The sequence below is a fragment of the Vicugna pacos genome, chromosome 6, assembly GCF_048564905.1.
Source record: "Vicugna pacos chromosome 6, VicPac4, whole genome shotgun sequence".
NCBI classification, from domain to species: Eukaryota; Metazoa; Chordata; class Mammalia; order Artiodactyla; family Camelidae; genus Vicugna; species Vicugna pacos.
The window spans coordinates 20,017,789-20,030,525 of record NC_132992.1 but is presented as its reverse complement, the minus strand read 5'-3'; the positions used below and the strand labels follow the sequence as shown (position 1 = coordinate 20,030,525).

General features: G+C 42.3%; 1 protein-coding gene across 1 annotated transcript; it reads right to left on the bottom strand.

Annotated features, from left to right (window-relative positions):
- Nucleotides 1-526: 526 nt before the first annotated feature.
- Nucleotides 527-12,505, bottom strand: GATM (glycine amidinotransferase). The gene is made up of 9 exons (XM_031672829.2): nucleotides 12,179-12,505; nucleotides 10,453-10,671; nucleotides 5,214-5,409; nucleotides 4,261-4,451; nucleotides 3,146-3,283; nucleotides 2,845-3,009; nucleotides 2,520-2,583; nucleotides 1,942-2,058; nucleotides 527-1,565 (listed from the first exon to the last, which is right to left on the bottom strand). Exons 1-9 carry the CDS (start codon nucleotides 12,410-12,412, stop codon nucleotides 1,453-1,455), a joined length of 1,437 nt encoding a protein of 478 aa, XP_031528689.2. The 5' UTR covers nucleotides 12,413-12,505; the 3' UTR covers nucleotides 527-1,452.
- Between the last annotated feature and the right edge of the window lie 232 nt (nucleotides 12,506-12,737).

Genomic DNA, 12,737 nt, shown 5'->3' with positions numbered 1-12,737 from the left:
AGGGATGTGTGATGGGATTGCTGAGTAGTATTTAGACCTGGGAATTTATACCCTAAGTGTGCGCCAATCCAGCCGACTGTAAAGTTTATTAAGCAGGAATCCGTCCAAGTGCAGAACTGACAAGTGTTTCTGTGGTGGATGAAAAAAAGACACCAGGATACAAAAGGCATGGTCAAAACCCACGACCACTCCGAAGTCCATCTACCCCACATCCTCATCCCCCTCCTGGATTTTTCTTGAGTCAAAACATTGAGCATCTTGAGAATGGAGACGTTTTTCTTTTGGGGGGCCTAGGATTAGTCCCTTATATTCAGAAGACATTCAGATATTTTTGAATGATTGAATTAATTAATAATACATAAAATCTGACTCTGCTATACATTTCTGAATACGAGTATTAGGTTTAAAATTTTATCTACTAGGGATGAATATATTGATTATTTCAAAGCATTAGAATTCTGTTCCAAGAGCTACATTCCTCAAATTTATTTATGCTTAAAATAAGTAGACTGATGCCAAACTCTAATAAAATCTATTCCGTAACACAAAAGTTTATTAGAATAAAAATACACGTACAGTATCCAACATTAAAAGTATTTCACGTCACATGTAGGTTTTACCTCCATTAGTTTTTTTTTAATGCTTTTTAAGTCTGTGCTTCAAATAATTTGCACATCTGTAAACAAATCTTAGATCACCAAAGATGCAATGTATCCATTAGATACTGAACATCAAAATTTAGGAATGGGAACTGATGGTTACAGCCTATTGCACTAAATATTTCTGTAAAAGTTTGGGCAGAGAAGAAAAAGAGATTAAAATAAATCACTTGAAATGAGGTAAGTTGTATGAAAAGGCTTCTAGTAGCAAATGTTACCGATGTTGAGATGAGAATATTAAAAACGTTCATGGAAAATTCACTTAAATTTTTGCATAGTCCAGGTTATTTTTGTAAAAACAAAAAATTAAAAATTACCCAAATCCCTTATTAGAAAAAGAGACAATTCTGGTTCTACTTAATATCTGTGTACATTCTAAGTCTTTCATTTAGAAAAAAGAAGTGATACAAATATTCAGAGTCTGCAAAAAGGAAAAAAAAAAAAAGTGAAGATTAGGACCAAAATTTTAAGCTGCCTTTTGGAAAGAAAATTAAAAACAGAGGTAGATGGTTAAATGTTAGTGACCAAGTTACTCAAATGACTAATTTTTGTTTTGGCAGACATCCACCAAGTTTTTTATGCTTGAAAAATGTAGGAGTAGAGAGTAAGACCTAGCACAAGTTATTTTCCTTTTATCAAAGAAACGTAATAAAAGTAAACCAGGCTTAAGACCCCTATTAAGGATATGATTGTTTAAAGCACTACAGTTCATGCACTTTTTAAAGCAGGAGAATGAGCCTTGTCCCTAAGCCTCCTAGGTTTATTTGAGGCCGAGCCCCAGCCCCTGGCCCGGTCAGTCGAAGTAGGACTGCAGGGCGCCTCGGCGCCGGACATCACAGGTCCAGCAGTGGAAGCCTCCTCCCAGGGAATTGGCGTTACGAATGTTAACCTTAATGGTACTGATACCTGCGTGGGAAGAGAGAGACGTAGCTAGTTAGATGGATTCACATGAAGTTTCTCCTACAGAAATCAGCCAGAAAACGGCTGAGTCATCTCTATGCTCATCTGCAAAGAGGTAGTTCTCCACACAGGAGCACCAGGAGGTCAGATGAGTCATAGAAGTTTGATAAACTTATTGCTAAAGGGGTATCTGAGAAACCTGGGATGCATCTCCAACCTTTTGAGGTTGTGATTTTTGAAAACAAAAATATTGTCCGTCTATGAAATAATAACTTGTTACCTCTAAAATTGAATTAGATCAATCATACATCAGACCTAGCAGGTCATTTCTTCTCATTTAATATTTTCGAATATGGCAACATGTTTCGTTTATTGTACGTACCCAGCTTCTCAAACATCTTTTGAATCGGGACTTCGTTGGCATCCACCATAACACGCTTTTCATCCAGCATTAAGACATTCATGGAAAGCCATTTGGACGACATCCAGAGTGGATGATCTAAAAAAAGCAACAACTGTTAAATCACGTCTGCTGTCATTTTTGTTCAAAGCCAGGGTTCAAAAGTGAGGCATATTCAAGTGACAGCTCAGTTCTTTCAGTGGTTCGCCTTCCCAGTGAAATTTTAGTTTAATCCCAAGACTATCAATAAATGTTATGAATCAATCTATACTCATTACACATTTAGATTTCACCCTGTTTTCTTAAAAAAGTCATTTCTTGCTTTCTGCAATGTTGTTTTATATTGATTTTTTCCTGCCTTTTCACTTTCATTTTCTATGGAAGGAGAGGTTGTGGACACAAGTCCACCCTTGTTCTGGAACCCGCAGTCCCAAACACCAGTTGACGCCTTCCCAGGGAGACATTCTAAATTGCCAAAATGTGGCTGCTGACTAGAGGCGGAAGACTCCTGGCCACTGAAGGAATCATTTTAGGCTGCGAGTATATAAAAGGAAACATACCATCCGGGATGACTGGTGTTGGAGGAGTAACTATGGTCCATCCTGCTTTCTTGAAAAGATCAATCTGCAAGACCGAAAAAAAAAAAACTCAAAGAGGCTTAAATCTAATCCTATCATTCTTGGTCTCTAATAGCGCCCTTATGATTAATCATTCTTTTTGAGAAGTGGTCTTCTCAACTGTCCATGTTTGATCTTAGGAATGTCGAGCACCGCTAAATTTGTCATTCAGAACCATTAGGAATCATGGAAGTGCTGAAAATAAAAGTGGCAGTTCCTTCAGTTGCCAGACTCTGTGGCTCTCCCAGAGTCCTAAGAACTCCCCTACCTGGTGACAGGGGCGGTCCGGGTTGGAAAGCACCAGACCAGGCCCGATGATATTGAAGGTGGCGTCAATGTGCATCGGATTGGGGTCTTTAAAGGAGATGATGTGCACTCTGTAGTCTGGAGAGAGATGCTTACGCATCCATTCAATGCCCATGTAGTTTGTAACCTGAAAACAAAAGGAAGACATAAATCTAAAAATATTTGATTCTGTGTTTAGAAAACTAATAATATGAGAATGTTTTAATTTGGGAATATAAAATATAATAATAAAGTGAGAAATTTCCAAGGCAGTCTTTATCAACCTGGCTTCTCTGTGCAAAGATATCTCTTCCAGCTCGAATGAAGTCAGCAGCATCAAAGCATGGCTCAAACTCAGTCGTCACAAATTTTCCCTGAGCAGCCAATTTGTGTCTGTCTTCTACAGAATGGATGGGGTAATCCTAATTGGAATAAGAATGAACGCAGACAGTGCATTGGTCATGAAGAAATGATTCATAGCACCTTCATTACCAAGACAATTAGTTCAACCTCATCATTTCCCAAAATACTACTACCCTGTTCTAGGCTAAAACATGCCTGGGGAAGAGGTAGTCCCATGCAAACGAAACCAAAATAAACCAAACCAAAACAAAAAATTAAAAACTATGCATGACAAGTTCCTGATACTTGGAAGCAAGTGGTAGAAAGGCAGTAATGATTCTGAAAATATCCCATGACCCATACATTGAGTTATGCAGCTCTCTACAATACTGAAAATCATCAGGATGAGGTCATTCTGTTCTTTTAGAAAAGGAATTTGGTCCTGAGCCTAACCCATATCATAAAATGGGATGCCATGCATCCCCTACCAAATCTGATTGGTTGTGATGCAATTGATTCATTACTTACTTCTGTCTTTAAATCCCTAGAAGAAATTTTGATTTTTTAATTCTTTCCATAAATTATCCCGTAGTAAGTGATCTAATAAGGGACATATACTTCCTTTCACTGAATATGGCCTGGAGACCAAATTCTTCTTCTAGAAGAAGACAGTGGAGTTCAGCCTAGTGACTTTTCTGTCTCCACCAAGGAATGGCTGTGTGATTTTAGGCAAGTTTTCCTCCCTGCAGTGGAATGATACTACTCATTCATGAGGTTATTGTGCAGAATAAACAGGGCTGAGGATGTAAATAAAGAGCTTAACTCAATATCTGGCACACGGTAAACACCAAGAAGTGTTATTATTACTCTTACCATTATTATCACAATGTCATTTACTCTTATTTTCATCATAAAACAATCATTTTTTAAAAAGGTAGGTGATGTTCTCACTTTCTAGAATGCACAGCAAATACAAGGTATCAGAGAATCTCTATCTCAGTCTCTGTGGATTAATTAGAAATGTTACCAATAAGCTCGCCTACAGTGGGGGGCTCACCTGGTCATAAAGCTCATCAGCCATTGTGGGTTTAGGAGCCGTTGTCCACTTGGCCCCACGGCGGAAGTAGTCCTTGATAATTGCTCTGTATGCGCGGTACTCAAAGAAGCGGGCGCGCCAGGCCATGGGAGCCTCGATAATCTCATTTCCCACAACTATCAGGATGTCTCGAGGCATCGCACCATATAAACCTGTCAGGCCACAGAGTTCCACAACAGCCTCAGTGATGCTAACTTCCAAGATAGAAGAGCCTATATAATATGACCTCAGTCTTTGGTTAAAAAGTAAAATAAAAATTACAGAAAACCTGTATGTGTATTTGTATATAATTATATGCACATAGAAAATATGAAATGATACATGCTAGGTTGTCAACATGAATTCACAAATTCTGTGTTGGGATGGTGAAGCCAAGAAAAAAAAGAAAAGAAAAGAAAAAAAGAAGCAATAATATCCTTGTTCAAAGAGATCTTGAACCACCAGGTTTTCACCTTTTGTAACTCCTAACACAGTTTCTCAAGGAGTATCACTGGGCACGAGATAAAAATTGGGCCAAGGATCACTTCTACAACTGTAAATTAGAACACACTGAACTCAGGCACAAGAACAATCCCACAGCAATATCAGTTAAAAATAAAATGGCAATGTTTCTGTTCCCTTTTCACGCCCATTCTTGAGGAAAATTAAATGGAATCCACTGTTTTTAGGTAAGGAAATGTTCATAAAGCTTGGGAAAAGTGCCTCTTTCAGGAAGATTCTAGATTTACAATGGAGTTTAGAATGTGTACATCTTAATCTTATCAAAAAGAACCATACTGTTCCTAAATAATCTTTAAAGTTTTGAAGGGTTATTAGACCACAGGAATCTCTGAGAAATTATCAGAGCTCTCTTCTTTCACACTGAGAGATGAAAAATTAAGACACTGGCAGCTTAAGTGTCGGACGTCACTTACCCGTAGACTCAAAATCAGGAGTTTTGTACTTCAGCGACCAGTCGATGGGGTCGGGCCTCCTCACTGTCACTCCTTCCATTTTTAAAATATTGCACATTTCTTCAATTTCGGCAACAGCCTTTTTCAAGTGATCTTTGGGAAAATAATGGCCCCCATTCTTCTGGTAAAAAGGCCAGTACTTTTCATATGTGTTGGCCTAGAACCAGAAGAAAGTAAGTGAAGTACTTACAGGAGAAAAATACAGCTCAGGACAGGCTCAGAGGTGGTGAGCAATAACTTGTGTAACTTGAAAGAACTGAGACTGAGACCACATCGGGTCCAGTGTAGATCCCCAGAACCAGGCACACTGACTCTCTGGGAAGACACTCAAGATCTGTTGAATGGTGATCTCTCAACTCTCTTCATGTTTTGAGACCTTTGTTCCTTCTGCCTGAGACCCCGTGCCCTACCATGCACAGCATGTCTGCCCTTAGATGGGCTTGGAATCCACCTAGGCCAGGCTTTTCATGATTCGCAGACAAACAGGACATGGTGCTCCTGTTACACAGTCTCAATGAAATAAGAAAACAAACAAAATAGCTTAAGGGGAGAAAAAGCACACCTATACTAAGAGAAAACCGTGAACTGTCCATGCATCCCAGAAGTCTGTCTGAAAAACAACACCGCAGGAGATTTTGTAGGAAAATAGGACACTGCCCCCTTAAAGGTTAGGGACATATTCTCAAATGTGCTTTGTTTCCTTTAAAAACTCATGATTGATCTTCTCATTCAGCAGAATCACCACTTGGCAAAATTGTGCGGCAGGGCAAGTCTGCCTCTGGGGCTTCCTACCCTTCCCTGCCAATGAGTCTCTACTCCCCAGTCCATCCAAGCTCTCCTGTTGCTTCACGTCCATTTGCCATAAAAGTAAGTGACCTGACAAGTGAATTCACAGATTTTTAAGTAGCGGGCGGGGGGAGTGGGGGATGCTTAACATTTAGAAAGTGTCCAAGGGTTACATGCATTTTAAAAGACATCTGAATGGAAAGCAGTTGAATGCTTTAAAACGGCTCAATCAATTTGCTAACAATGACTGTTGAATTAGGGTAGGTGCAACAACTGTAAAATACTGGTTTTCAGAAGTATAGAAATCTAGACGGATTCTTCATTCAGATTCTTGTGCATGTGCAAAATTCTCAAATTAAAGAAATACGCTGGAAAATATAGGTGATGCATACGGATATAATTTATCAAGATAGATAAAGCAGAATTCCAATCAGAAGATGCAAACACTAAGAAAAAGCCTCAGACCTTCATCAAAAGATTGGCAAAGCAATATATATTTATGTATTTTAAGTTTTAAAAAAATGTTTAAAGCAAGTATTCAAAAATTTTTTCTTATATTGATTTTTCCTTATATTGATTAACCAACTAACTACCAGTCCTGATCATGTCTGGTAAGAAGGTTTCCATCACAAATCAGACAATTTCAGATGGTGGTTAAGTGCCAAAAAGGAGAAACTGGGTAATGAAATAGACTGCATCTAGATGTCTAGCTCTTTAATGTCAAAGACAATGTCTTTTCCAGATTTCCTATCTCTGTTCAAACATATGGAAGCAGATCTACCTCTTGTTAGTTTACTATCTGGGTTCACATCAATTAGGCTGGAGCTGAGCCTGCTGGAGATGGAATAAGAACCTGAAAAACAGGTCTTCAGACAGGAAGGATGCCAGTGAAGCTCTGAAACAGGGGTTGGCAAACTAAAGTCCGTGGGCCAAATCTGGCCCTCTGCCTGTTTTTGTAAAGTGGGAACACAGACACGTGCATTCATTTACATATTGCCTGTGGTGGTTTTGCACTACAGTGGCAGAGTTGAGAGTGGAGTAGTTTGGACAGAGACCTGTGGTCTGCAAAGCCCGAAATAGTTATTGTCTGGCCCTGTGCAGAAAAAGCTTGCCAACTCCTTTCTAAATGATTAGTTGGTTGATTTGTTTTTAAAGATCTGTAGGCAAAAGAGAAACTCAATTTTTGGCCCATGAAAAATGTTATCAGTACTAAAAAGTTGATAAGAGCAATCCATTCCTTTAAGAAACAAAACAAAATAAAAGCACTCTACGGGTTTCTACTCCTAGGAAGTCCTGCAGCAGCAGCCAGAGGAAAGGATAATAATGACTCTTTATATTCCCCTCAGACACATCCTGGTACTACTCATCCATTCACCACTTCCTCCTTCTCATGCCAGGCACATCGCTTGCAGTCCACGAAGGGACAAGAAGCCTTTGAAAATTAAACACTAGGTTACAGCAGATACACAGCCATGTTGTCTCGCTGGACACATTCCAAAGTATCCCATGTGACTATCTGTGCAGAGTAGAGCTTGCCTGATAAGTATAAAGTAAACTTTCCTGGGAGAAGAAGTTAATTTGAACAAGTGTGAATTCTCTCATATAGCTCATACTTTGGCTAAGATTGGACAAAGTTCAAATGATCAGGCCACACTACATTTTCCAAGAGATAGTTGGAAATTATTTACACTTCATTTATAACCCTGCTAAATGAGTTAGCAACCATTTACCAAGTGTCTGCAAGATAAAAAACATTATAATAAACGCTTAGCATGTGACATTTTAAATAATCTGTTGCAGAGATGTGGCTGCATTCCTAGAAACTTTATAGTCTTTCAGAGCCTAAAATCCTTCAGGGGTGTTTGCCAAAGGAATTTTAAATACTGTCTTTTGGAAGGTTAGGAAATCTCAAAAGAAACTTATTTATCCAGCTGCAAACTTATGTTATATTAACCTTGATCGACTTTGTATTTTATAAAAGGTCCCTTATCAAGGGCCTTATTTAAAAAAGACAAAAGCAAAACAAAAAGCACATATTTGATGGAAAGTATTCATTATGTTTTACAGGATAAAAAGCTATACAGCTTTCAAAAATCATGCTTCCTGACAGCTATGTTCCTTACTCCCATAAAATTTCTCTAGCACTTGTATGTTCCAACATAGCTAATTGCCTGTGAACAGTTTGCTATATTATTTTATCTTTCATTTGTCCCAAGCTGATTAATATACCTGTGTCATTTTTCTCCAACTGAAAGGTAGGACCTTGCCTTCTAGGGGCCATGCATATCTTAAATTCAATTTCCTCTCTCTCAATACCTAGTTTCATATGTGGCAATAAGCAGAAATAACCAGACAAATGAAATCAATATGCTAATGCTACTATTATTTATTATCTATCCACTATTATCATTACACCCTCAGTGGACTTAAAGGTCATTGGCAAACTGCATCCATACAACTATAATGAGTTGTGGTTCTGTCCTTTAAAAATACTTAACGTGTAACTTTTTACCTTGGTATTTAATCTTGTTAGGTAGACAGCAAACCTCTTAATATCTTCATTTTACTGAGGCCCAGGAATGGGGGCGGGGAGCGGTATCAGGATCACGAGGTCAAACAGGTAATTAACTGATTAGCTAATAAGCTTTTATCAAATACCTAATTCAGTCCTGATCTCCTGAATTGAGCCAGGCACAGTTCCCACAAGCCCACGAAATTACAAAATCTAAAGTCATAAATCAAGTGGCAAAGAACTCAGAATAATATGTAAGAATTCTCATTCTGTACAATCACATGGTATAAAAGTCAATAATTTTAAAGACAAGTATAAGGATAAATGACTGCCTGAATTAGAAATTTAATTTCACCCAATTAAAATGGTTAGGGGATGGGACTTCTTTCCAAGAAAAGAATTTTTAAAAGATCATGCCTTTCTTAAACATGTGAATGATATATAAATTGTTCATCAGATTTCAAGTATCAGAACCAAAGGTAGTTCCAGAACAATTAGAAGAAGTTATTACTTTTTCTATTACCCTGTCTTCAAGGTCTAACTCAGGAATCATTTTCTTTGAGAAGACTTCCTAACTATCCAGCATTTGGTCATTGCTTTACCCTTCACTCTCCTGGCATTTCAATTCAACTGCCTTGCCAGTTGCCATGAGATACTTAGTCTTTGCTTCTACGTAAACATCGTATCTCTCCTCAAAGAAAGCAAGTTCTTTTGTGCTAATAACTCTGGAGTCCTGATACTAGGTAGGCAACATCTCTGATACTGACAGTGATGTAACAGAACTTATTTCCTCAACCCACATTACAAATAAAAATGTTAATATTCAGGAAGAATTTAAGTACACTGAAGCTATATTTGTAACCCATTATTAATGGAAGCTTAGGCTGTGTCTCCAGTGTGGATGGGACCCTTGTGCAGTATACAACCTAAACACCAGCCCACAGAGGCTCTGGTTATAAGAATCTATTACAAAGAACATTAAGAGTTGAAAAAAAGAAAGATATTACTTGCTGCCAGGGAAATCTGGAAAGCTTTGTGGGAGGTACTACAGGAACTAGTGGTAGTAAGGGGGGCGTTTAAACCGCAGACAAGAGTGCAGGAAGTTAGGTGCACGAGTCCTAGGTGGGAGCAAAGCCCTGAGGCTTGTTTGGAGAACAGTGAGTAGTCTAGTTTGGCTGATAGAAGCTGGAGGTGGTTTAGGGAGTATACAAATCGGGGAGAGTAGTCAGGAGTTAATAGCAATAGTCCAGGCAGTAGGGGAGATACTGACCCAAGGTAATAGCAGAGGGATGAAGGCAAGGCTCATTTTGACAAAAGACTTGTTAGATCTTGGAAAATGGATGAGAAGGATGTGACTGAAAGAGCAATAAATGATGAGTGTGTGATGTTTTAGCTTGAAAACATAGGAATGCCAAAAACTAAAAGGAAGGAATGAAGGACTCAGATTAGCGAAGCAGCTGGCAGTTGAACTCAGTTGTGCCACGTCTGAGGTCCAGTGGCAATATCCAGTAAGGAGTTTAATGTGTTCATCTGGACAGAATTCGAGAGAGAGAGAACTGGACCAGAGTGGAGTGGAGAGAGATCTGGACCAAAGTGAGAACAGCTAAAGTGAAATTCTGTTCAACCCCAACATTCCAAACAGTGAAGAAAGAAGATGTGAGGACTAGTGAAAGCACTAACATCCCCAGAAAAGGTCTTTCCGAACCCGAAGGAGGGAGCAGTCACTGGTGTAGTGTCAAATACTGCAGAGATGCCAAGTAAGATAACTTAACATCAGCCAGTGCATTGGGGTGGTCCTGAGTAAGCTAAAGTGAAAGCAGTTACAGAGGTGGGAGCAGAAGCCGGACTGCAGAAGGTGGGGAGGGAACCTGCTTCAGAACTATGAAGAAAGCCTTGCTTTACCTTCACCTCCACAGTGAATGGTGGAACACAGGCATTTTCTGCTCTGCCCACTATCACTTCCTCTAAGGGGTCCCATTCGTTGTAAGAGGAGACAGGGCAGTCCTTGGGCAGAGGATCAGTGGCCTTGTCTTCAGCTGCACAGGAATTCCGGGAGGAAGCTGTAGCTGCCTGGGTGCTCTGGAAAGTTCGCTGCACCCATCCTGTCACAGTTCTTCCAAGCTGCCAAGAACAGAGAAAAGATTATTGTGTAGTGTGGTAGGGCACTTGGGGAGGGGGAAGCGGAGGTGGGAATGAACACCCAGGATAACGTAGGCCTTTAAAATCTTTTAGGAGGATGTAAACAGAGATGCCAGTGTACAGGTGGGTAGTAGGGTTACAGGAGATTTTACCTTCATTTACTTATACGTTATCTTTTTATCTGTTATGTTAATTGGTGTAACTCTTTAACACTCCTAAGGAGATTTTGTCCCTAACAACCATACACTCCCATTTATATCTTGGAGTGGTCTTCTGCAGTCAAGCTTGAAGCAACTCCTCTGTGGATAATGGGTCACCCTCTTTCCAGAAAACTGCAGAAAGCTGCTGCTCTGTGTCTCCCTGCCAATCCAGCTGGGGGAGGGAGACTGCTTTCCCCTTCAGTATCAAAGGTTACCAGTATTAGGGCTTCCCTCTCCCTGAAAGTGAAAAATGTAGAAGCATTTGTCTTCATCTTTCAGAATAATCAGCTTCAAACCAAAAATTTCTCATCTCTGACACACACTTCACATCCTTTGGCATTTCAGTTATAAGAATGACCAGTGCCACAGGCTCCATTTTACAGATGGTCCACGGTTCCCTAGTCAAAATAAGGATTAACCAACCCAGATACAAACTTAAACAACTAGAGAGAAGATCTAAGAACTTCAAAAAAGCCTTTTGAAAATGTAGAGCCTATAAACTCTAGAGCAGGGAGGTCCCTCACACACTAGGCAAACCTCAACCCCACCCCCGCCCCCCGCGCCCCCAAATCTCTATCCTACCCTGTTAAAAGCCTTAGGAGGGAGGTAGGAGGGGGGCCAGGGTGGAGACCAAACAAGAGGGAATGACAGCTGTTCTGAAACCAGTTGCAGGGGGTAGCCAAAGCGCCGGGCTATTCCCGTCCCAGGAGCTAGGGAGGGTCTGAAGGCGCGTGCTTACATACCAGGAAAGCAGAGGGCGGGACTGGGCAGAAATCTGGGTACAGACCGAATTCGCTCCAGCTCCTCTTGCGACTCAGGACTCCATGTTACACTTGGAGCGGGCCTGCTCGCTCGCCCTCCGTCTGCGAGTCCCACTTTGCCCCTTCTCCCTTCCACCCACCCTACACGCATGCCCAACTCTGCCCACCCAGGGCAATGAAACCCAATAAGGCCATCCTTTCACTAAGAGATGTTGCTTGCTGGCCCCACCCCGGGCCAGAAGCTCGGCGGGAGCGAGCGGTGGTCGGGCAGGGGAGGGCGGCGCCCCCCGCGCTGACGGGCACCGCGGTCCGAGGCGCGCGGAGAGCAGCTGCACCCACGGGGTGTGGCCCCAACGAACGCCCCCTTCCCCAGGGACACCGCCAAGTCCCCGGTAGCCAGCGACGGCTCCTGAAGCCGAGCTTCCCAAGGGGCCCAGAAGGGACACTGTCCTGCAATGCCGGCGGGGGAAAGCGAGGGAAGGAGGGGGGAGAGCACGAGGCGGCGGGACGAGGCGGCGGCGCACGCACCCGAGAACCGATGTAGTGCACCGCTTCGGCGCCGCGGCTCCCGCCGCGCAGACACCGCACCCGCAGCATCGCCCGGTGTCCCGCTGGTCCGCAAGTCGACTGTGCCCAGAGCTCGGCCGCGTCCGTCCGGGCCTCCCGAGAGCGCGCCCGCAGTGGGGTGCCTGGGTGCGTGGCCCGAGGCCTTTTGTAGCCTCGCCCCGCCCCGGCCGCCCCCCCCCCCCCCGCGCGCCCCATTGGCTGCCGGGAGCAGGTGGCGGGGCCCGCGGAGCGTGGGGCCGCCCCGGGTTGGGAACCGCGGGGGCGCGGGGTCGAGTCCCCGGGCTGGCCCTTTGTCTGCGTGTCAGCCCGCGCGCTGGCTTGTGCCGCGCTCCGCCAGCCCCGCCCGGGTCCGCCAGAACGAGGTCCCTAGTCTCGGGGACGGGGAGGAGGACGCGACTTCTGAAGAATCAACGTAATGATACAGACGTATGTTGTTTTAAATTTACACTCAAGGATTTAAATAGGCAAAGCGTGAATACAGTAACACGTTTAAATTCATCTATGTGCACTGACCCCGTCC